Below are 24,012 nucleotides of genomic sequence, written 5' to 3'. Positions count from 1 at the left end.
ACACAGGGCTCCGCTCCATACACCTCATACACACAAAGCTCTGTACACCTCGTACACACAGGGCTCCGCTCCATACACCTCGTACACACAGGGCTCCTTACACCTTGTACACACAGGGATCCGCTCCGTACACCTCGTACACACAGGGCTCTGCTCCGTACACCTCATACACACAGGGCTCCGTACACCTCGTACACACACGGCTCTGCTCCATACACCTCGTACACACACGGCTCTGCTCCATACACCTCGTACACACAGGGATCCGCTCCGTACACCTCATACACACAGGGCTCCGTACACCTCGTATACACACGGCTCCGCTGCATACACCTCGTACACACAGGGCTCTGCTCCATCCACCCTGTAAACCCCTCCTGACCCCATGCATAAACTTACCTTCATCCAGTACCATGACAACCAGCACACAGACAGCAGCATCCGTCCTGCACACACTGAGGTCCCTGATCATGTGACCACTGACTCCTCCCCCTCCTGTGACCTCATCACAGGTCCTGTGCAGTGTGTGCACACAGAACAGCCAGTGCCATTGCCGCTCCTGAATGCATGCCTTCCCCCGGCTTCAGGGAGTGAGACATATAGTGCACCGCGGGCCGCAGATGCCTGCCTCAGGGGCCACGTGTTTGAGACCCCTGCTCTACAGCCCCGCTGTCTGGCTTCCTCCACAGCCCCGCTCTCCATGCACCACACGCGGTGACGCAGGAGAGGTGCGCAAATTGTTCGTTCGGCCGGAGTGGGTGGAGCTAGAGCAGAGCTGCAGTGCGTGTGATTGGGCGGCCTGTAGGGGGCATGGCCTAGCGCTGTAGTAGGCCGCAGTAGAAGCCGGGGACTAAATTTAGACCGGGAAGCTGCAGGGGAGAGGGGGAGCGACGACTGAGCCGGGACAGGGCTGGTAGGGTGTCGGCACTATTCGGCCCCTGTCCTGAAGACTTTCTTCCTCACTACCCCGTTCTCCATGCACTGTCCTGCTGTATCCTTCCTCTGCCCTGCTCTCCAACCGCGTCCCACTCTGCTGCTTCGGGATTGGTTGGTGTCCCACTCTGCTGCTTCGTGATTGGTTGGTGATACACACACACACATTCAGATTTAGGCTGGGTTCACATAGCGGAACTCTTGCGGAAATTACCGCGAGAATTCCGGAATTCCATTCCGCGGGAAAATCGCATTTTAAATTCCAGCGATTTTCCCGCGGAAAAACTAGCATTTTGCAAGCGTAATTAGCTTGCAGAATTGCTAGCGTTTTCCAAGCGATCTGTAGCATCGCTTGGAGAACTGATTGACAGGTTGGTCACACTCGTCAAGCATAGTATTTGACGAGTGTGACCAACTTTTTACTATTGAGGCTACCTATGCAGCCTCAATAGTAAAAGATAGAATGTAAAAAATAATAATAATAAAAAAATATTGTTATTCTCACCTTCCGACGTCCCGCGCAGCCTTCCCGCCTCTCTCCACGCTCCCGGTCCCAGTAATCCTTTGCGACAATTACCGCGATGACGTCCGTTCTCGCGGGATCGCGACGTCTCGCGGTCATTCGCGATGACGTCACGCGAATGACCACGAGACTTCGCGATCCCGCGAGAACGGACGTCATCGCTCGCAAAGGCTTACTGGGCCCGGGAGCGTGGAGAGAGGCGGGAAGGCAGCCCGGGACGTTGGAAGGTGAGAATAACAATATTTTTTATTTTAAATTCTAGTTTTTACAGGGATATGGTACTCAAAGCCCGGAGGACAGTCTCCTCTCCTCCGGACCGTGAGTACCATCCGCAAATGTTCTGCTTACTTTTCGCATGGTGTGCACAGCCACATGCGGAAAGTAAGCAGAACAATGCATTCCTATCGGTGCGGGATCGCCGCGATTCCGCGAAATTAATGAGCATGCTGCGTTTTTTACCGCGAAGCGATTCCGCCGCGGTAAAAACCGCAGCATTAGCACAGCATTGCGGAATCCCATAGGAATGCATTGGATGCTTATTGTTCGCGTTTTCGCGGCAAAATCGCGTGGTTAAAACCGCTGCGGAAACGCGAAAAAAACGCCACGTGTGAACTCAGCCTTATATATAGAGATTTTAATTTATGACCTATGCAACCTCGGTCTCTAATGAGCGGTCTTGTTTTCCGAGCCAGTTCTTAATAGTTTAAAAGAAATAGGGAAAAATCAGTCGCAAAATGAGGCGGACAAAATCCAGACAAAGGCTCCTTTAAAGCAGAGCCGATTGAGCGCTGCTGTACAATGTCAGCATGTGTCGTAAGTGGATGCCGCAGTTTCTGGTTGTTATTCCATATCTTGTAGAGTTATAGGAAACACTTTTGTAAAGTACAGTAAATTATGATTAGGGGCGATGTTGCATGTGAGTACACAGCTTAATTATGTCATTTAATGTTCATTTCCAGGGACAATCTCCAGCATGAAATTTCTGGACAGAATTGAGCAGCTATTATCTGTTATTTAATATGTAATGTTCCCTGATTGTATATTCTGAAATGGTAATGACTTTCTGGAATGTTAGACAAGCTTTGCCCTTCTCCATTAAATTTATATGGCCAAGTTCATTATTGCACTTGCTATTTTTTAATATTTTTTTGTGTTTTTCGCCTATTATCATTTGTCCCTTCTTTTAATATACTCCTTTTTTTTGTCTATTTTATATGTTTGCCTGTATTTTTTTTTTTTTTTGCCAGTTTTCTAAATGTTCACTAATGTGGGTGAGGTTTACGGTTTCTGGATGTTTTTACTTGATTCATTATTTAAAAATTTTCAATCGAAAAGTTGCAAAATTTGTCTCAAATGTGATTATATGTTCTCCATCTACTTTGGTGCTTTGCACCATTTTGCAAAACATGAGACTTTGCTCTAAAAAGTTACAAAAGTGGTTTAAGGCACAAAAAAGACCATTACAGCATTTTTGACTCTGTGCAAAATTCACGAACACTAGTGATGAGCGAGTATACTTGTTGCTCGAGTGATCTCTGAGTATTTTGGTGTGCTCGGAGATTTAGTTTTCGTCGTCTCATCTGCATGATTTGCGACTTGTAGACAGGATGAATACATGTGAGGAATGCCTGTTTGTTAGGGAATCGCCACATGTTTTCAGCCTGTCTACAAGTTGTAAATCATGCAGCTGAGAGACGAAAACTACTAAATCTCCGAGCACGCCAAAATACTCGGACGCACGAGTGTGCTCAGGAAAACCCGAGCAACGAGAATACTCGCTCATCACTAATGAACACCACAAATTTGCTGCAAATACTGATGTGTTGGCAGGAAACCGTAGCATAAAATGCATACATTCATTAGCATGGGTGAAAACAGCAAAAACGCTGAAGGAATTGACATGCTCCAGAATTAAATCTGCTGTAAATTTGCAAGGAAAAAATAAGCATTGTGTGCATGAGACTTCAGGAATCTTATTCATTTTGCTGGCACTAGGAAATTCCCAGGTTTTGTGACAAAACTACTACGTGTGTACATACCCTTAGGCGAATGTGTTTATGGTTACTACAGTACAATTGTGAGTATGTCATAACTTTTTTAAACTTTTTTTTTCCTTGTGACATGGTCTCCACCATGCTGGAACAAGCATTGTTCATCACCAAAATTCCCCTGGATTGTTACAAGTTCTTGGAGGATGTTTAGATCAGTCTTTATACATGGCAATGTTATTAGGCAAAATTGTGAATGTGCCCCCTCTCTTGGGAGTAAACGTTAAGTGTTTCTATAAACGTTGATATATTTGTCTGTAATCCTGTGTGGACACAATAAGCTTTTGGTGAGTTTTTGATACTGCTTATTTTCACTGCATCAAAAGCGCAGCGTCTTTCAGTTCCAGCTAAGTGGATGGGGTTTATAGAAATCTCATGCCCACTGTGCTTCTTTTTTTGCTCAGCATTAACTCCTTTCTGACCTTGAACGTGATAGTACATCCAAGATCAGATCCCCCGCTTTGATGAGGGCTGCGGCGGTGAGCCCGCTTCAAAGCCGAGACATGTCAGCTGTTTTGAACAGCTGACATGTGCCCGCAATAGGTGCGAATGGAATCGCAATCTACCCGCGCCTATTAACTACTAAATGCCGCTGTCAAACTCTGACAGCAGCATTTAACAAGCGCATCCGGCCGCCAGGCCGGAAATACGTGCATCGCTGACCCCCGTCACATGATCGGGGGGGTCAGTGATGCATTGGCATAACAAACAGAGGTCTCCTTGAGACCTCTATGGTTCTTGATGCCGGATTGCTATGAGCACCAACCTGTGGTCGGTGCTCATAGCAATGCTGTAATTCTGCTACATATAGGCGATCTAATCATCGCTGGGGTTATTAAAGGGTTAACTGACCTGCGGTGCATATTTCAATTACTGGGAACGCTTAGGCCGGGAATGCAGCGCGGGACATCGGAAGGTAAATATACCCCGATTTTTTTATTTTTTATTCTTTTTTTACAGGGGTATGGTACCCAGGGCCTGGAGGACAGTCTCCTCTCCTCCACACCGTGGGTACCAACCGCACATGAGACGCTTAACTTCCCGCATGGTGGGCATAGCCACATGCGGGAAGTAAGCGATTCTCATGCATTCCTATGGGTGCGGAATCGCGGCAATTCTTTGCGATTCCGCACAAAAGAATGAGCATGCTGCGATTTTTTCCGCGATGCGATTCCGCCGCGGAAAAAAGCGCAGCATTAGCACAGCATGTGCGGAATGCCATAGGATCGCGGCAAAAACGCTTAAAAATCGCTACGTGGGCACACAGCCTAATGGTAACTGAAAGATCTAAAAACACTGAAGCAGCAAACTTTGTGAAAACTGAAATTTTTGTGGCGGTCTCAAAAACTTTTGGGCACGATTGTACAGATGTAGCAAAAAGTTATTATGACTCATAACACTTTAACGTTAATAACGTGTCACAAAAGATTAATTTTAATTAAGATAACTTACCATTGCATAAGGGCTCCGTTATAATTAGCGATGCACCAGCGATCCCGACCACGATATGACCCGGTCAGGATCGCTGGTGCATCGCTAAATGGTCCCTAGTGAGCTGCCAAACAGGCAGACCTCACAGCGATGCAGCAGCGGTCGTTACTTACCTTTCAGACGCAGCGATGATGACGTCCTCCGCCCGCATCCACTCGTCGTTCGTCGGTGCCAGCAGGAAGCCGCTGATGAGAAATGGACCAGGCCGATCTCGCGCGATCAGCGATAGCCAGCGGGGGAGCCGGTCGGAGCTAAGTGTCACATGTAGCGATATCACTAGCAATATCGCTGCTGCGTCACAAAATCGGTGACGCTTTAGCGATATTGCTAGCGATATCGCTATGTGTAAAGCCCCCTTTAGTCAATGGGTTATCTGAAGAATGATAATGAGGCTATATGGCAACATTTGTATGCGAATCATTGTGAAATAGCCCCATTACCGTGATGCAGCCACAGTGTTTCCATAATGGCAAAGAAAGTCATTGGCCACTTTACAACCGTTGCAAGAGGCAATCCTGGCCGTTTTACTGCAACTCACTTGCAATACACCTCCGATATTACCGGTGTCATGATCTCAGTGCGGGTTTGACTTGCACACGTGGGATTAATGTTTGGAACCAGTGCTGATGACTGGCATTTCTGGGGTTAAAGGTTGTGATCCCGATGCAGGCTTACCTGCACACCTGGGGCTATGATTGTGGCCTCTCCCTGGTTCTGGGGGAGGCTTCTTATAGCCTCAGGACGCTCCCATCCCTGTCAGTTATACTCTTGCCCTTGGCATTGTGTGGTGACCCCTGAGTGTGTTAGTGCTGTGTTCTGGTTGCTTGATTCTCTGTGTATGACTCGGTCTGTTCCCTGGATATCGCTTTGGATTCTGCCTGGTACCTCCTATGTCTGTTTGGTTTTGATCTCTGCTTGGCCCTGATTATCCGCTCTGTCTCCTCCCTGGTACTGTACTGATATCTTGTGTATGACCTTTGGCTTTGTCTGACCTCCCGTCTGTTTATCCCTCCTGTACCTCGCTGGTCTGTACCGTGCATGACTTCTGCTTTGCCATAATCTGAGTTCTCTGGATTCTCTGACACTATTAGTTGAAGCACGCTTTGTCACCTCTGCTGCCCTGCTCCCCAGGTAACTCTTAGCACTGCTTCTGTACTCAGGACACGTGCACTGGCTCTATGAGCAAGTGTAGTGCGGCGTCTCTGACAACAGGAATCGGAAGTTCCCATAATGCTATGAGCCCGCTCGCTTTGATTCAGCCAATGGGAATCCTCAGAAGTGTGGGCACATCCTGTTAGGCATGTAGGCATGTTAACTATTGGCATGGCTGTGATTGGCTGCTGAAATGATGTCATGATACACTATAAAAGCCACTGCCGCTGCCATTTCTGGTCACTTTTTTTTTCCCGTTTTCAGTTTGCAATTACATTTCGTCCAGGGTCTAAGAATGTCAAGGCTGACGCCTTATCATGCAGTTTTCAGCCGGTGTCGCCCCCTGAGCCACCGTCCTCCATTCTTCACCCTGGGGTTGTGATAGCAGAGGTCTCATCTTAATTGGAACGGGAGATTCAGGGGGCACAGTCGCAGGCCTCGGCGGCCAAGCCGGAGGGGAAGTTGTTTGTAGCAGAGCAACTTCGCCTGAAACTCTTGCAGGAGTTCCATGATTCCAAGTTGAGTGCTCACCCTGGTATTTCAGCCACACGTCTGGTGGTGGCTAGGATCTTTTGGTGGCCTACCCTTGGTTCGGACATAAAAAAATTCATTGCTGGTTGTGGGGTCTGCGCTCGTTCTAAAAGCTCTCATAGCCGGCCGGCAGGGGAGCTGATACCCTTGGCAGTGCCCGAAAGGCCATGGACTCACTTATCCATGGATTTTGTTACCAATCTCCCTCCATCTAAGGGTAATACAGTGGTATGGGTAGTGGTGGACAGGTTTTCTAAGCAGGCTCATTTCGTACCCCTGTCCGCACTACCGTCAGCTGAGACGTTGTCCAGGTTGTTTGTGCAGCATGTGATCCGGTTGCATGGGGTACCCCTGAATGTGGTGTCTGATCGTGGTGTGCAGTTTGTGGCTAAGTTTTGGCGTGCTTTCTGCAAAAAATTAGGTATGTCTTTGTCCTTTTTGTCTGCATACCATCCTGAGAGCAATGGGCAGACGGAGCGCACTAACCAGTCCCTGGAACAGATCCTCAGGTGTCTAACCTCTGCTAGACAGAGTGACTGGTGCGATGCACTGCCGTTGGCTGAATTTGCCTTCAATAGTCGGATGAGTCAATCCACTGGTAGGTCCCCTTTCTTGATTAACTATGGATTCAGTCCTCATTTTGGTGAGTTTTCTCGTCTGGATTCGGGGTGCCCCGGGGCTGAGGACTCTGTTCAGCGGTTAAAAGATACATGGGCAGAAGTCCAGCGGCGTATATCCAGGTCTCAAGGCAGGTATACGTTTTTCGCGGACAGGAAACGAACACCTGGTCCCATGTTTCGGGTGGGAGAGAAAGTTTGGCTCTCCACGCGAAACATTAAGTTAAAGATTCCATCAGCCAAGTTAGGACCCAAATTCATTGACCCGTACAAGATTGTGGAAAAAATCAATCCAGTGGCGTATAGGCTGTGCCTTCCACCCTCTTTCAAGATCCCTAACGTCTTCCACAAATCTCTACTGAAACCTTTTGAAGCAGTCCGGGGAGACTCCGAGTCTGCTGCTCCTCCTGTTTTGGTCGAGGGGCAGGTGGAGTACGAGGTCGGTCATATCGTAGATTCCAGGTTGGTACGGCGGTCGGTAGAGTACCTGGTTCATTGGAAGGGGTATGGACCGGAGGACAGGTCCTTGGTACCGGCCCGGTTGATGCATGCTGATCGCCTGGTACGGGCTTTCCATGCTAAGTACCCGGGCAAGCCTGGGGGTCCAGAGGCCCCCCCGTTGAGAGGGGGGTACTGTCATGATCTCAGTGCGGGTTTGACTCGCACACGTGGGGTTAATGTTTGGAACCAGTGCTGATGACTGGCATTTCTGGGGTTAAAGGTTGTGATCCCGATGCAGGCTTACCTGCATACCTGGGGTTATGATTGTGGCCTCTCCCTGGTTCTGGGGGAGGCTTCTTATAGCCTCAGGACGCTCCCATCCCTATCAGTTATACTCTTGCCCTTGGCATTGTGTGGTGACCCCTGAGTGTGTTAGTGCTGTGTTCTGGTTGCTTGATTCTCTGTGTATGACTCGGTCTGTTCCCTGGATATCGCTTTGGATTCTGCCTGGTACCTCCTATGTCTGTTTGGTTTTGATCTCTGCTTGGCCCTGATTATCCACTCTGTCTCCTCCCTGGTACTGTACTGATATCTTGTGTATGACCTTTGGCTTTGTCTGACCTCCCGTCTGTTTATCCCTCCTGTACCTCGCTGGTCTGTACCGTGCATGACTTCTGCTTTGCCATAATCTGAGTTCTCTGGCTTCTCTGACACTATTAGTTGAAGCACGCTTTGTCACCTCTGCTGCCCTGCTCCCCAGGTAACTCTTAGCACTGCTTCTGTACTCAGGACACGTGCACTGGCTCTATGAGCAAGTGTAGTGCGGTGTCTCTGACAACCGGTCTAGAAGACACTGTTTGGGTTTCCTCTTGTAAAAATGTAAAAATCATAGGGTACTTAGATAACATTATTTTGATCAAAAGAGAGTTACAGCCATCCCACCGTGACAAGGTGTATCCAATCAGGATGGTCCCTTTTGCTAGTAACTCAACGTGCTTTGTCCCAGCAGGCCTCAAAATAGATGAAGGCAGCGCAACACGGTCCTGGACCTGACACTGTTTGTTGTAGTGTGGCACTGGCTGATAGCCATGGGCGAGGTACTTGTATTTCACGCCCCCGCACATATCATGAAAATGTGAGTCCTGGTTAGGTGTGTGCTCATCTTAGCTGTGCGATATGCCTCTGCAGACTGCATGGTGCTGATGTACTGGGCACGCCAGGACCAGATATTACAAGGATGAGTGAGGGAGACCAAAGTCCAACAATAAACTGCTTTTTACTAAACATGTACTCGATAAGAAGTACGTACTGTACATCAGGCAGTAAACACAATTCTTTCCCTTGCATTAAGAAGACATGGATACTTCTCGGATACATTTAATGACACTTCGTTTTCCTTGCACTTCATACTCTTGCACCTCATGACAAACCAGCAAACAATTATGGGAGACTTCATCTTCCCTTGTGAGGGCCGCACAGGACAAGGTGCAACACTATGGCCGCTCGCAGCTACTCTCAGTTCCCAACTGAATAATGAGGACTCCACTGCTTGAGGTACGTCAGTGTGACTCCTCTCTAAAATCTCGAAAGTCCACCGTTCTCCGTAAGAGAATTTAAGTCCCAATATGGTGTCCATTGCTTCCTTCCAATATACACAATTGAGATTCCTTTCACCATATGTAGCTATTCACTAACATCATTCCGATACAATTCCTTCTCTGATTTCATTCCCCTTTAAAGTGGGCCTTCTACTTTCCCTTAGGTTAAGTTCCGTACTGGTTAGGTGGCTTCCAATGTTTTGTTACATTCCTTTGGTCGTTAAGATGTATTATCTCCTGATGTCCTGTCGTCCTCCCTCTTCGAACACAGCACACTGAAACATGTCAAATTCCAGACCTTAGGTCTGTCTCTGCTAGACACTGGGCTCTATCTGACTCACTATCAGGAAGTCATCTTCTGTCTTCCAACATAGCCCCTATCAATCTGGGCTGGTTCCAACTATTAATTCTGTCTATTCCCCACTTATTTTAGTGTCAAACAGATAAAATAAAATTTAAACAGCGCAATGCATTATATCACAACGCATATGTTCAAGGGGGGGCCCTTATAGGGAGCAAGAATAAACCACACTGCAACGTGTAAGAAGAGATGCCTCTCTGTCCTACAACGGCAACATTAACCTATGATTGCAGTCTGGGGGGTGGTGCCAGCCTATGGCCCTGCAGTGGATTGGATGGGGTGCAGATGGGAAGGTTTAAGTTAAACCAGGCTTCCCTGTGGCCCATGATAGATGGTGATTGCGATTTATTACTTCCATGCACACTTGAACAGCTTACAGTAAGTGACCGATTTCTGTAAATAAGTCACCCGCAGATTATTTTACACTGTCATCCAACACATGCTTTCCCATTAAAATATGTCCTGAAATTTCCGCTACTAACACAGTCAGTTTATTTCTGCAGCTCGTAAGATATATACGAAAATATAATGCACCCAAACAACTCTGCATCTGTGTAAACAGCGACGTGTCCTGATTTCCATTAGAACTGCTGGAGATTATTGCGCTGCCCGTGTCCTCCTAGAAACCTCATGTAGCTGATATTTGGTGGAAGGCAACCACTCAGCACAACATAAATGTGTCATTCTGATGCAGATGAAGGTTTTTACATTGGGTGCGGAGGAAAGTCTTCATCGAGTGCTCTAGTAGTGCGTTATCAAAGCGTATTGACATTGTGCATTAAGGCAGCGTGTCTTAATGGGGGCTCGCAGCATTCTTGAGCAGTCGTTTCATTGTGTAAAGCCCACACCTGGCTCCACATGCATAGGCTGCAGCGTAATCCAATGCCTGTATGCCTCTGCAGGTCACGCTACCCGGCCCGGCTACCACGGTGTGTGTTTTGGCAAGGATTCAATCAAGCCAAGTCTGTCTCACGCGACCCTCCTCCAGTCTTGGGAATTCAGTGTTTCAGTAGGAATCCTATAAGACCCATTACTGGCTTGCGGTAACACATTTTCAGTTTTTCTTGCTTCCAGTGCCAGATAGTCTGGAAAGAGACATGTCTAACAGGGTGTGGCAGTCTTTCATCACCTTGTGGCTTTTAACTTGAGGCTTTTGATTTCTTTAGAAGCTGAAATTCAGCTGAGGATTTGTAGTGGGATTTCATAAAGCCAGGTCTGGGCCAGGAGCCGATATTGCAACAACTCAGACTTCAAAATAATGATTCCAGTATTGGTTTTCCCTCTCGTGCTTTATTACATCTCGGGGCACTACACGAGATTCCTGCAGACACGTCTTCCTGCCTCGTTACAGCCACAGTATGGGTTTAATTTGGATTCTTCACCAGTGTGACATCCAGACTGTACATTCTGTACTTAGCTTTCATGTGTCCACGTGCCGGCGGCTGATGTACCGTCCAGACCATTCTCACACTGGACAGGATTTATAAGGCCCAGGTGGCCACGTGAAATGTTCCGTTGTGGTTGTAATTGTTCTTTATTTCCAATCCTTCATCAGTAACAGCCACATTCACCGTGATTAAGCAGAATATGCTCTACGCACATTTACTGTAGATGGACTGACAGACATGAGAACTCAGATGGTGGGAGAGTGGGCCACAGGTGAAATAGCTGGCACATTCTCTGGGGGCGCACTCGCTGTGTCCCTGCGCCGCTTCTTTTGGAGCAGTGCAGGTGGCAGTGAGCGTTGGGCCAGCGAGCTAGATAAGACTGAAATCTCAGTCAGCGATGCTGCGCCGCAGGCTCCTCTCCAGAGCGCAACTGTCAAGAAGAGTTAGTCACAAGCGGTTTCACTCTGCATAGGCAATAACTCAGACGGCAAAGCTTGCAGTATGTTTCAGGTATGTCAGTATGTTTCATTTTGTCATCTTGGTCGCTGCCTATGCAGAGGACTGCAACCGATGACAAACTCATCACGTCTGCTGCACTCTCCTTAGGCAGCCAGAAGATTACAAAACCTCAGCTTTGTCATCTCTGTTGCTTCCTCTGCCGAGTGCAGCAGCCGATGACCAGCTCATCTCGACTCCTGTGCTCTGCGTAGGCAGTGACTGAGATGACAAAGGAAGCACTGAGCTTTCTCATAGCTCCCCATCTCACCTTTCACTTGTAATTTTGGGAGAGGAGAGATAGAGCGTGGACTTGCTGGGCCATTCCAAATTGAAAAAAAAACATTCCCTGTAAAAAAAATAAAAAAATGGAAAAAGCACTAATATAATATTAAACTCTAAGTTTTTAATGCTATTGTTAGGACTCGGGTAAGGAATAAAGTTAGGCCTAGGGTTTGGGTTAGGACTAAAGTTAGGACTAGGGTTAGGAATAAAGTTAGGCCTTGGGTAAAAGGACAAAAGTTAGAACTAGGTTTAGGAATAAAGTTAGGCCTAAAGTTAGGATTAGGAATAAAGTTAGGCCTAGGGTAAGGGTTAGGACTAAAGTTAGGATTAGGAATAAAGTTAGGACTAAGGTAAGGGTTAGGACTAAAGTTCTTACTAGGGTTAGGACTAAAGTTAGGACAAAAAAAACACTCACAAATGTATTATAAGCATAAAAATTAAAAATGTAACAACTAATAACTTTTCATTAGAGACGATTGAACCCTTTGAAATTCCAATGTGTCAGGATCAGTGAATTTTTCCCAAAACGTCAGATTGTGGTGAATAAATTTGAGGTGAATTAGAGATGGTGTAATTATGCTGAAATGACCTTGCTGTCAGTAGGAGATTACCCTTTAGTGTATGCCGCTTGTTTTAATGTATGTAAGTGGCCTCAGTAAGTTGTAAGTGGCATGCGAGAGAGAAAGACGGGCACAATTCTGGCATAGGACAAGGTGTGGAAGTCCAGTCTTGTTGATATTGTAGCACAACATCTCGCTGGAGCAAAACTACAAAAATCCTAAGCACTGCCGTCCCTGGTGATTTACAAGACAGTCTGAGAGTCAGTTTACGGGAGCCTGCTGTGATGACAGCTGCAGCACTAGAGGCAGCACTCATAGAAATTCTCTGCTTAGCGATCATTTATAATTATCACCAACATGTGAATGAAGAAAGTTCTGTCTACAGTTTCTAGAGCTTGTTACATAGATCCTTGCCAGAAGGATAAGAAGATAGTGACAGCCACAGGCCTCTTTATGTCTACCGGCACAGCACCCGCTAGTGGTGAGGGCCACATGATTGGCAGCAGAAAACCACAATGGAAGGTATGAGGGACTATTGCTCCATATACCACATGACATAGAAAATTGATCGGAGTGTTACTTTAGTTGGCATCTACAGGAGCACTAATTCATTGACCTCCACGCTGCTGCTATAGCCGTGTCAGCCATTGAACTGTCATAAAGTGACAGCTATGACTGGCCACAACAACAGTACAGAAAGGATGGGCTCCCAAAAAAATGTGGTGCTTTGGACAGCCCTGCGACAGTAAATGTTCTGAAATACCAATACAATTATTAATGACTTAATGAATCCACTGTCGCTCCACTACTCTCACTCAGGTTCTCCCAGACAGTCCCATATTGCCCACTCCTATTCCTTGCCACTGGTGAGATTGAACGAGCATCACATGCTTGAAGCAAAGTTGTATACCCACAATTTTGGAAAGGTGCCAACAATTTTGTCCGGACCATTTTTGTTTTTGTTTTGTGAAATTATGTCCAATTGGCCTTTTTTGTCTGTTTTCTCTGTGTTGCACCAATACACACAAAGGAAATAAACATGTGTATTTCAAAACATGTGTAATTGCAATAATTTTCTGTGTGAAATACTTAATTTTATGGAACAATTTCAAGGGTGCCAACACTCTCAGCCGTGACTATAAGTCATAGAAAGTTGTATAAAATGATACCTGGATATCTGTGATCCTATGTCTTATTCCAGAGAAATGCATGTTTTTCTTATATGTAAATGTGCTGTTAAGATCTATGGGCAGGACATAGATCTCCCTGAGAATCCGTGAGCTAATTTTGCTTGAAAGGAGGTGTTACCAGTGTGAGACATGTAGAACAGGAGAGAAGCCTGTCAGTGATTACATGTCTCACACAGACAATGACCTCTTTCATTTAAATTAAGCTCTGGAGGCAGAATCTCAAGGAGATCGGGGACAAACTAATCTTTTCCTATGTTTAGCCAACTCAATGTAATCAATCTGACCCAACTGCTATATTTTCTAAAAAGTGCCAACCAGTGATTGGACGGAAGTGGGAATAACATAATTTTGTTTTCTTACAGGATGTGAATCTTCATCTGAGCTGACCTTGGAGGAATCTACAGCAGCGGTGGATAAAGTGTTTGCATCTTTGAGGGATCTTACCTGGATTCGTTCACACTTGAAGCTGTTCAGTTCTGTTCATGTACCTGGCAGCAATATTCAGCAGGTGATTGCGGCACTATGGGTTTGTGGGTGTATATGCAGCAAAATGCACTACCCGTTACAATGGCAGTGTTGTGAATGGGATTTTAAGAAAGAAATGATCAGTCTGTTTAGGTATACTGTGAAGGCCTCTACGGATTCCTCCATTTGCAACGCAAAGGATAAAATGTGCATCTAATCCGCCTCATTTCTGCAACATAATCCAGGTGATTCTTGTCGATAAGGATTTTACGGTGGCTATGACATGACCTGTGTGCATATACTCAATGCCCCTTATCCATCAAGACCAGCAATGGTCACACCAGTATTCATGAGGGGGGGTGTTGGCATTACGCTTCTTGATGAATGAGGAACAAGTGGCGTGCACCTCCCTTCACCAGTCAGAGTAAGATTTCTGGCGTAAGGAATGCCACAGCTTGTCATCAATTAGACGCCCACATCAAGCCACAGGTTTGCCTGTTTTCCCGGAACTGTGTGAAATTGCTAAAAGTTACAAAGTTCTTGTACAAACATTTTTGTGACTTTTCAGAGCGATTTACGCCAGAATTCAGGTGTAATTGCTTTGAAGAATCAGAGCCTAAGACTGTGCGCCCATAATAAGTTTTTTGCAAGTTTTGATATTTTTGCTGCATCAAAAATGCAGCGTCTTACAGTTTCAGCAAAGTGGATGGGATTTATAGAGACCTCATACTGTTCCTTTTGTGCTGTTTTTTTACTCGGAGTAAACTGGCCTGTAGTGCGTGTTTCAGATCTGCAGCATGTAAATTTTTCTTGCAGGTACGCTGAGTTTTATGTGCAGATTGTTCCTTTAGGGCTCATCCCCATTTGCGAGAAAAAAACGGTCCGTTTTCTGGATGAAAAAAGCGGACCGATTCTATGCAATTCTCATGCGAGTGTCAGTGTGATTTTTCAATATGACATGAGTATGACATCCGTATGCAATGCGATTTTAACATGAGCTTTTACATAGAGCAGCTCTCTCCATGCAAAAACTCATGTTAAAACAGCATTGTAAACTAACACTGTACACATCGTTTAAAAAAAAAAACCTTGAAGACACACACACATATATATATATATATATATATATATATATATATATATATATATATATATATACACAGTGGGGAAAAAAAGTATTTAGTCAGTCAGCAATAGTGCAAGTTCCACCACTTAAAAAGATGAGAGGCGTCAGTAATTTACATCATAGGTAGACCTCAACTATGGGAGACAAACTGAGAAAAAAAAATCCAGAAAATCACATTGTCTGTTTTTTTTTCATTTTATTTGCATATTATGGTGGAAAATAAGTATTTGGTCAGAAACAAGCAATCAAGATTTCTGGCTCTCACAGACCTGTAACTTCTTCTTTAAGAGTCTCCTCTTTCCTCCACTCATTACCTGTAGTAATGGCACCTGTTTAAACTTGTTATCAGTATAAAAAGACACCTGTGCACACCCTCAAACAGTCTGACTCCAAACTCCACTATGGTGAAGACCAAAGAGCTGTCAAAGGACACCAGAAACAAAATTGTAGCCCTGCACCAGGCTGGGAAGACTGAATCTGCAATAGCCAACCAGCTTGGAGTGAAGAAATCAACTGTGGGAGCAATAATTAGAAAATGGAAGACATACAAGACCACTGATAATCTCCCTCGATCTGGTGCTCCACGCAAAATCCCACCCCGTGGGGTCAGAATGATCACAAGAACGGTGAGCAAAAATCCCAGAACCACGCAGGGGGACCTAGTGAATGAACTGCAGAGAGCTGGGACCAATGTAACAAGGCCTACCATAAGTAACACACTACACCACCATGGACTCAGATCCTGCAGTGCCAGACGTGTCCCACTGCTTAAGCCTGTACATGTCCGGGCCCGTCTGAAGTTTGCTAGAGAGCATTTGGATAATCCAGAGGAGTTTTGGGAGAATGTCCTATGGTCTGATGAAACCAAACTGGAACTGTTTGGTAGAAACACAACTTGTCGTGTTTGGAGGAAAAAGAATACTGAGTTGCATCCATCAAACACCATACCTACTGTAAAGCATGGTGGTGGAAACATCATGCTTTGGGGCTGTTTCTCTGCAAATGGGCCAGGACGACTGATCCGGGTACATGAAAGAATGAATGGGGCCATGTATCGTGAGATTTTGAGTGCAAACCTCCTTCCATCAGCAAGGGCATTGAAGATGAAACGTGGCTGGGTCTTTCAACATGACAATGATCCAAAGCACACCGCCAGGGCAACGAAGGAGTGGCTTCGTAAGAAGCATTTCAAGGTCCTGGAGTGGCCTAGCCAGTCTCCAGATCTCAACCCTATAGAAAACCTTTGGAGGGAGTTGAAAGTCCGTGTTGCCAAGCGAAAAGCCAAAAACATCACTGCTCTAGAGGAGATCTGCATGGAGGAATGGGCCAACATACCAACAACAGTGTGTGGCAACCTTGTGAAGACTTACAGAAAACGGTTGACCTCTGTCATTGCCAACAAAGGATATATCACAAAGTATTGAGATGAAATTTTGTTTCTGACCAAATACTTATTTTCCACCATAATATGCAAATAAAATGAAAAAAAAAACAGACAATGTGATTTTCTGGATTTTTTTTTCTCAGTTTGTCTCCCATAGTTGAGGTCTACCTATGATGTAAATTACAGACGCCTCTCATCTTTTTAAGTGGTGGAACTTGCACTATTGCTGACTGACTAAATACTTTTTTGCCCCACTGTATATATAAGAGAAAGATAGCAGAATAGCTGTCAATTCATTTGTTGGCTTTTATAAAATAATTGCAAAAGCCGACAGGATATGAGACATGGTTTACATACAGTAAGCCATTTTATTTCATTTAGTTTTTTTATATGTACATATATACACAGAGTACATACACACACACACACACACACACATATATATATATAATCAAAGCAAAGCATTTGCCCATCATACATATCCTCCATCCCATAGTCCCGTGCCCATATACCCATCATACATATCCACGATCCCATACGCCCGTGCCCATATACCCATCATACATATCCACGATCCCATACGCCCGTGCCCATATACCCATCACACATCCTTCATCCCATAGTCCCGTGCCCATAAACCCATCACACATCCTTCATCCCATAGTCCGGTGCCCATATACCCATCACACATCCTCCATCCCATAGTCCCATGCCCATATACCCATCACACATCCTTCATCTCATAGTCCCATGCCCATATACCCATCATACATATCCTCCATCCCATAGTCCCGTGCCCATATACCCATCATACATATCCGCCATCCCATAGTCCCGTGCCCATATACCCCTCATACATATCCTCCATCCCATAGTCCAGTACCCATATACCCATCACACATCCCCCATCCCATAGTCCCGTGCCCATATACCCATCATACATTTCCGCCATCCCATAGTCCCATGCCCATATACCCATCATACATATCCGCCATCCCATAGTCCCGTGCCCATATACCCATCACACATCCTCCATCCCATAGTCAACCATTATGACATCATAATGAGCGGCGGGGCTTGCAACCTATGATGACATCAGCATCGCCATGGCAACCATTATGACATCATAATGAGGGGCGGGGCTTGATACACACTTTTTCCCCATTATGTAGATAGGGCGAAATTTTAACTCCGCGCGTTCCAATTCACCAAACAATTTTGCCCCTATCTACATACTGGGGGAAAAGTGTGTACGCGTCAAGCCCCGCCCCTCATTATGATGTCATAATGCCCCTATCATCATAGGTTGCAAGCCCCGCTGCTCATTATGATGTCATAATGGTTGATGGAGGATGTGTAATGGGTATATGGGCACTGGACTATGGGATGGAGGATATGTATGACAGGTATATGGGCATGGGACTATGGGATGGCGGATATGTATGATGGGTATATGGGCACGGGACTATGGGATGGACGATATATATGATCGGTATATGGGCACGGGACTATGGGATGGAGGATGTGTGATGGGTATATGGGCACTCGACTATGGGATGGCGGATATGTATGATGGGTATATGGGCACGGGACTATGGGATGGACGATATATATGATGGGTATATGGGCACGGGACTATGGGATGGAGGATGTGTGATGGGTATATGGGCACTCGACTATGGGATGGCGGATATGTATGATGGGTATATGGGCACGGGACTATGGGATGGACGATATATATGATGGGTATATGGGCACGGGACTATGGGATGGAGGATGTGTGATGGGTATATGGGCACTCGACTATGGGATGGAGGATGTGTGATGGGTATATGGGCACTCGACTATGGGATGGAGGATATGTATGATGGGTATATGGGCACGGGCTTATGGGATCGTGGATATGTATGATGGGTATATGGGCACGGGACTATGGGATGGAGGATAATTATAATTTGTTATAACTAACCACAGTTAGTTACTATGCCCGTGCAGCGCCGGGCTCTTCAGCTAGTATATATATATATATATATATATATATATATACACTCACTGGCCACTTTATTAGGTACACCATGCTAGTAAGGGGTTGGACCCCCTTTTGCCTTCAGAACTGCCTCAATTCTTCGTGGCAGAGATTCAACAAGGTGCTGGAAGCATTCCTCAGAGATTTTGGACCATATTGACATGATGGAATCACACAGTTGGCGCAGATTTGTCGGCTGCACATCCCTGATGCGAATCTCCCGTTCCACCACATCCCAAAGATGCTCTATTGGATTGAGATCTGGTGACTGAGGAGGCCATTTGAGTACAGTAAACTCATTGTCATGTTCAAGAAACCAATCTGAGATGATTCGAGCTTTATGACATGGCGCATTATCCTGCTGAAAGTAGCCATCAGATGTTGGGTACATTGTGGTCATAAAGGGATGGACATGGTCAGCAACAATACTCAGGTAGGCTGTGGCGTTGCAACGATGCTCAATTGGTACCAAGGGGCCCAAAGAGTGCCAAGAAAAAATTCCCCACACCATGACACCACCACCACCAGCCTGAACCGTTGATACAAGGCAGGATGGATCCATGCTTTCATGTTGTTTACGCCAAATTCTGACCCTACCATCCGAATGTCGCAGCAGAAATCGAGACTCATCAGACCAGGCAACGTTTTTCCAATCTTCTACTGTCCAATTTCGATGAGCTTGTGCAAATTGTAGCCTCAGTTTCCTGTTCTTAGCTGAGAGGAGTGGTACCCAGTGTGGTCTTCTGCTGTTGTAGCCCATCTGCCTCAAAGTTCGACGCACTGTGCGTTCAGAGATGCTCTTCTGCCTACCTTGGTTGTAACGGGTGGCAATTTGAGTCACTGTTGCCTTTCTATCAGCTCGAACCAGTCTGCCCATTCTCCTCTGACCTCTGGCATCAACATGGCATTTCCGGCCACAGAACTGCCGCTCACTGGATTTTTTTTCTTTTTCGGACCATTCTCTGTAAACCCTAGAGATGGTTGTGCGTGAAAATCCCAGTAGATCAGCAGTTTCTGAAATTCTCAGACCAGCCCTTCTGGCACCAACAATCATGCCACGTTCAAAGGCACTCAAATCACCTTTCTTCCCCATACTGATGCTCGGTTTGAACTGCAGGAGATTGTCTTGACCATGTCTACATGCCTAAATGCACTGAGTTGCCGCCATGTGATTGGCTGATTAGAAATTAAGTCTTAACACACAGTTGGACAGGTGTACCTAATAAAGTGGCCAGTGAGTGTATATATATATATATTTATATATATACACATGTGTGTGTCACTGACGTGTGTGTGTATATATATATATATATATATATATGTATTCTATGTGTTTATATCTAGTGTTTTGTGAGCTGTCATTGTGATTTTCCAAATATATATATACAGTGCGTTGCGAAAGTATTCGGCTCCCTGGAACTTTTCAACCTTTTCCCACATATCATGCTTCAAACATAAAGATACTAAATGTAAATTTTTGGTGAAGAATCAACAAGTGGGACACAATTGTGAAGTTGAATGAAATTTATTGGTTATTTTAAATTTATAAATACAGATATATGTGTTGGTGTCACTGACATGTATGTATCTGTGTATTCTATGTGTATATATCTATTCTTTTCTGAGCTGTCAGTGTGATGTATACCACCCTACCCGCGCCCTCCGTTCTGCTGATGACCTGAGGTTAGTATCCTCAATAGTCAGAACCTCCCACTCCCGTCTCCAAGACTTTACACGTGCCGCGCCAATTCTTTGGAATGCACTTCCCAGGTCAATACGATTAGTCCCCAATCCCCACAATTTTAAGCGTGTCCTGAAAACGCATTTATTCAGACTGGCCTATCGCCTCAACACATTAACCTAACCTATCCCTGTGTGGCAGAGCCAAAAGTTTTACCATAACCAGGTTCCCAGCATCATGTTCCCACATGCTTTATGCATCCATTAGCCCTCTGTGTCTGTACTGTTACACACTTAACATTTTGGCTGGTCCATACAATCAGAGCAACTGTTACCACCCACCTTTCGTGTCTACCTCTTTCCTCATAGACTGTAAGCTTGCGAGCAGGGCCCTCACTCCTCTTGTTAATTGTTATAATCTACTGTAGGTGATTATTGTTATGCTGTAATGTCTATTGTCTGTACAAATCCCCTCTGAAATGTAAAGTGCTGCGGAATATGTCGGCGCTATAAAAATAAAATTTATTATTATTATTAAAAAATAAAATTTATTATTATTATTATGATGTTACTGTACATCGCATAAGAATTGTTGGCTTTTCTCCTATCTATCTATCTATCTATCTATCTATATATATATCTATATCTATCTATCTAATATAAATACATATATACATGTCAGTGACACACACACACACACACACACACACACACACATATATATGAATTTGTATTAGATAGATAGATAAGCCTGCAATTCATATGCGGCTATAATCACACTGACAGCTCAAAAAAGAATAGATATATACACATAGAATACACAGATATATACATGTCAGTGACAGACACATATATATCTGTGTATTCTGTGTGTATATATCTATACTATCTATTCTATTCTAACATTATCAGTGTGATTGTACAGTAGTCGCATATGAATTGTCGGCTTTTTTCAAAGGACCCCGGTGCCTATAATTTGGACAGCACTCTCATGGTGCGAGTGCTGTCAGATATTTTATCGCACCCATTGACTTGCATATTGCAGCATGCTGTGATTTTTTTCTCAGTCTGATTTCGGCTGAGAAAAAAAAATCGCAAATGAGATGTCACACATTGCCTAACATTGGTCAGAGTGCAATCGATTTTTAATCAGATTGCACTCATCCGATTTTTGCACCAGTGAGTATGAGGCCTTACACTTGCATTAGGTGCAGAAAATCTGCAGGTAAAAAACACACATGCGTCTTTATTGCCTTTCTAGGATGGAAATGCATGTAATCAGCACATGACTATATCAAGAAAGTTTTGTCAAAGCCAAATACCAGGAAGTATCAGAACAATGCAGCTTTATTTAAGACATAACATACTAACAAGCGAGGAAAAAAGCAACGTCAAAAACGCAATGAAACATAAGTGAAAAAGCACACTAAAAAATGCATTGGAAAAAACACAAATAACCTAATCTTCATAAGTGCAGAAATGCTACAGAAAACATGTAATATTAATAAATCACAGACTTTCATTGTGGGAACGTAGCCTAAAAAGTTAGTTCAGAAATTATTTACTTATTTGTAGTTATTCGTGCATCATCCAGTTAGTAAATTGCAGAGATTACCATTAGATGTTTAGTCTTTAACTCAATAGTAGCCCGTCTTCCCCAGTAAAGAAAAGCAAAATAAAGGTGTTACGTGTCAGAAAGTAAATTGGCACTCACCACGTACGATTGTAAAACAGCTGTACTCGGACCTGACTCCAATATAACTCATGACTTATGGATATGGGACGGACCCCCACTCCATCTTAAAGCCACCATAACTACAGTAAACCTAGGCACTAGAATAAATACACAACACATTATTTTGGTTGTCAAAATGGCCACAGCTTTATTTAAATCACAGGATTAAAACAATCACAGTAGGAGTCAGGTGAAGTGCTAGTACATTGGGATTCACAAGAACTGTGATATCCCCAGCTGTCTGACATACAGAACCAGGCCAGACAGCCATAAAGGGGCGGCACACACTTGCTTGCCATTCAAGCAGAGCCAGTAAACTTTCAGGGCACCATGACCCTATTATCCTCACTCCTGTGCTTAACCACTGTGCCCGCCCCAGACTGACGTTACCATTACAACGTCCTTGAGGCTGGCCACCAAAGCCGAGCCTGTTCACCACCATGAGGTTTTACATCCTCTATTAGTTAAAATGAGTCCACCTTAACTTGCCTGCAACTTCCACCTGACTCCTAAACCGCCACCAGAGAGGCTATTTGACACCTTAAATGGACTCGACCCCCATCAACCATGCCTAACAAAGCCATCAACCATTTCTACATGCTATGGAAAGACTGTGCACACAAGTAATAAAAATTAAAATTCCAGAGCTCCGACAGATTAATTTTATCAATGCCATGCTACCAAGTTATGATCGATAATACGGTAACTACAGCAAAATAAGAGTTGCTAAACATCCTGCAATGAGGATCCCATAATGGGGAATGTGGAAAGTAAACCATAATTAAGGTTGTAGCCACAATCTGAATACCTGTATAATCAAATCTGTCATGCCTCAAAAAACTATTATACCGCATGTATTGTAGCCAGCTCTAATAATTCACCAATTCACAGATTTTAGTTCTAGAAACCACCATTATTTACAGTAGCTGTGCAGTAAAATTTCTTAAACCCACTTACTATCACTACCCGAAAAGTGATGAACATATCAATATTATAAATAGGGAGCAATTAAAAACTATACACAATATAACATCAACATTATAACCGACCATAAAATAACGTTCAGAATATCTGGAAGTAGTAATTTAAATAAACCTAAAGCAGAAAAAGTCTACAAAGGCATTATTAATAACCCTGCCACGCCGGTGTTAATTGTTTTTCATGCGCTTGATAACATTTACTGTTGACCTCTCCAACTGGGTCAAAGGCATTGGGAATAGGCATATTGCCCTTCGTGTTAATGCACTTGATTACTTTACCCTTAGCCGCTCCCACTGGCTCAAGGGCATCGGGAGTAGGCATACTGCCCTTTGTGTTAATGCACTTGATTATACCCTTAGCTGCTCCCATTGGCTCAAGGGCATCAGGAATAGGCATACTGCCCTTTGTGTTAATGCACTAGATTATACCCTTAGCCGCTCCCACCAGCTCAAGGGCATCAGGAATAGGCATATTGCCCTTCATGTTAATGCACTTGATTACTTTACCCTTAGTCACTCCCACTGACTCAAGGGCACACAGATTAGGTACATTGCTCTTCAGTTTCATGCACTAGATAACTGCATTGTCCAGACGACAACCTTGAAAGAAACATGGTTTGGTCAATATAAACAGTCAAAAACCATGCCTCGGCATTCCCAAGTCACATGAAAAAAAGAGAGGGTCCTTGAAGCTATAGATTGTATTGAAAAGCATGCCTACCTTGTTCTCTTCTCCCCTCCAGCCGCTGTTCCTGGCTCAGAGGAGACAATTTATTCTGTAGGCATGCAAAATATGATTGCCATGACCCCAGGGACTTTACCCTAACAGGGTCCTATCTATATAAACGCCTTATCATGTCCGTCTGTAATCGCGAGTCGCTGATTGGTCAGCGGCAGGCGCAGTCGGGCGCAGAGCTCAATCGGGCGCAGGCCTTAATCTGTAAAAAAAGAGAATTAAAATAAAAAAAGGTTATTCTCACCTTCTGACAGCCTCCTGTCTTCT

At 44.7% G+C, this 24,012-nt stretch overlaps 1 protein-coding gene across 2 annotated transcripts in view; it reads left to right on the top strand.

Annotated features, from left to right (window-relative positions):
• Positions 1-24,012, top strand: part of SCFD2 (sec1 family domain containing 2) — a 692,911-nt gene that overhangs the window by 551,473 nt on the left and 117,426 nt on the right. For both annotated transcript variants that reach the window (XM_073583530.1, XM_073583529.1), the window contains exon 6: positions 13,976-14,121. In XM_073583530.1, the coding sequence (XP_073439631.1) occupies positions 13,976-14,121 (146 nt within the window). The remainder of the gene's footprint in view (positions 1-13,975; positions 14,122-24,012) is intronic.

The sequence above is a fragment of the Dendrobates tinctorius genome, unplaced genomic scaffold (genome assembly GCF_039654945.1).
Source record: "Dendrobates tinctorius isolate UK_male_01 unplaced genomic scaffold, ASM3965494v1 ptg000079l, whole genome shotgun sequence".
In the NCBI taxonomy this organism is placed as follows: domain Eukaryota; kingdom Metazoa; phylum Chordata; class Amphibia; order Anura; family Dendrobatidae; genus Dendrobates; species Dendrobates tinctorius.
This window is presented reverse-complemented; position numbering and strand designations above follow the sequence as displayed.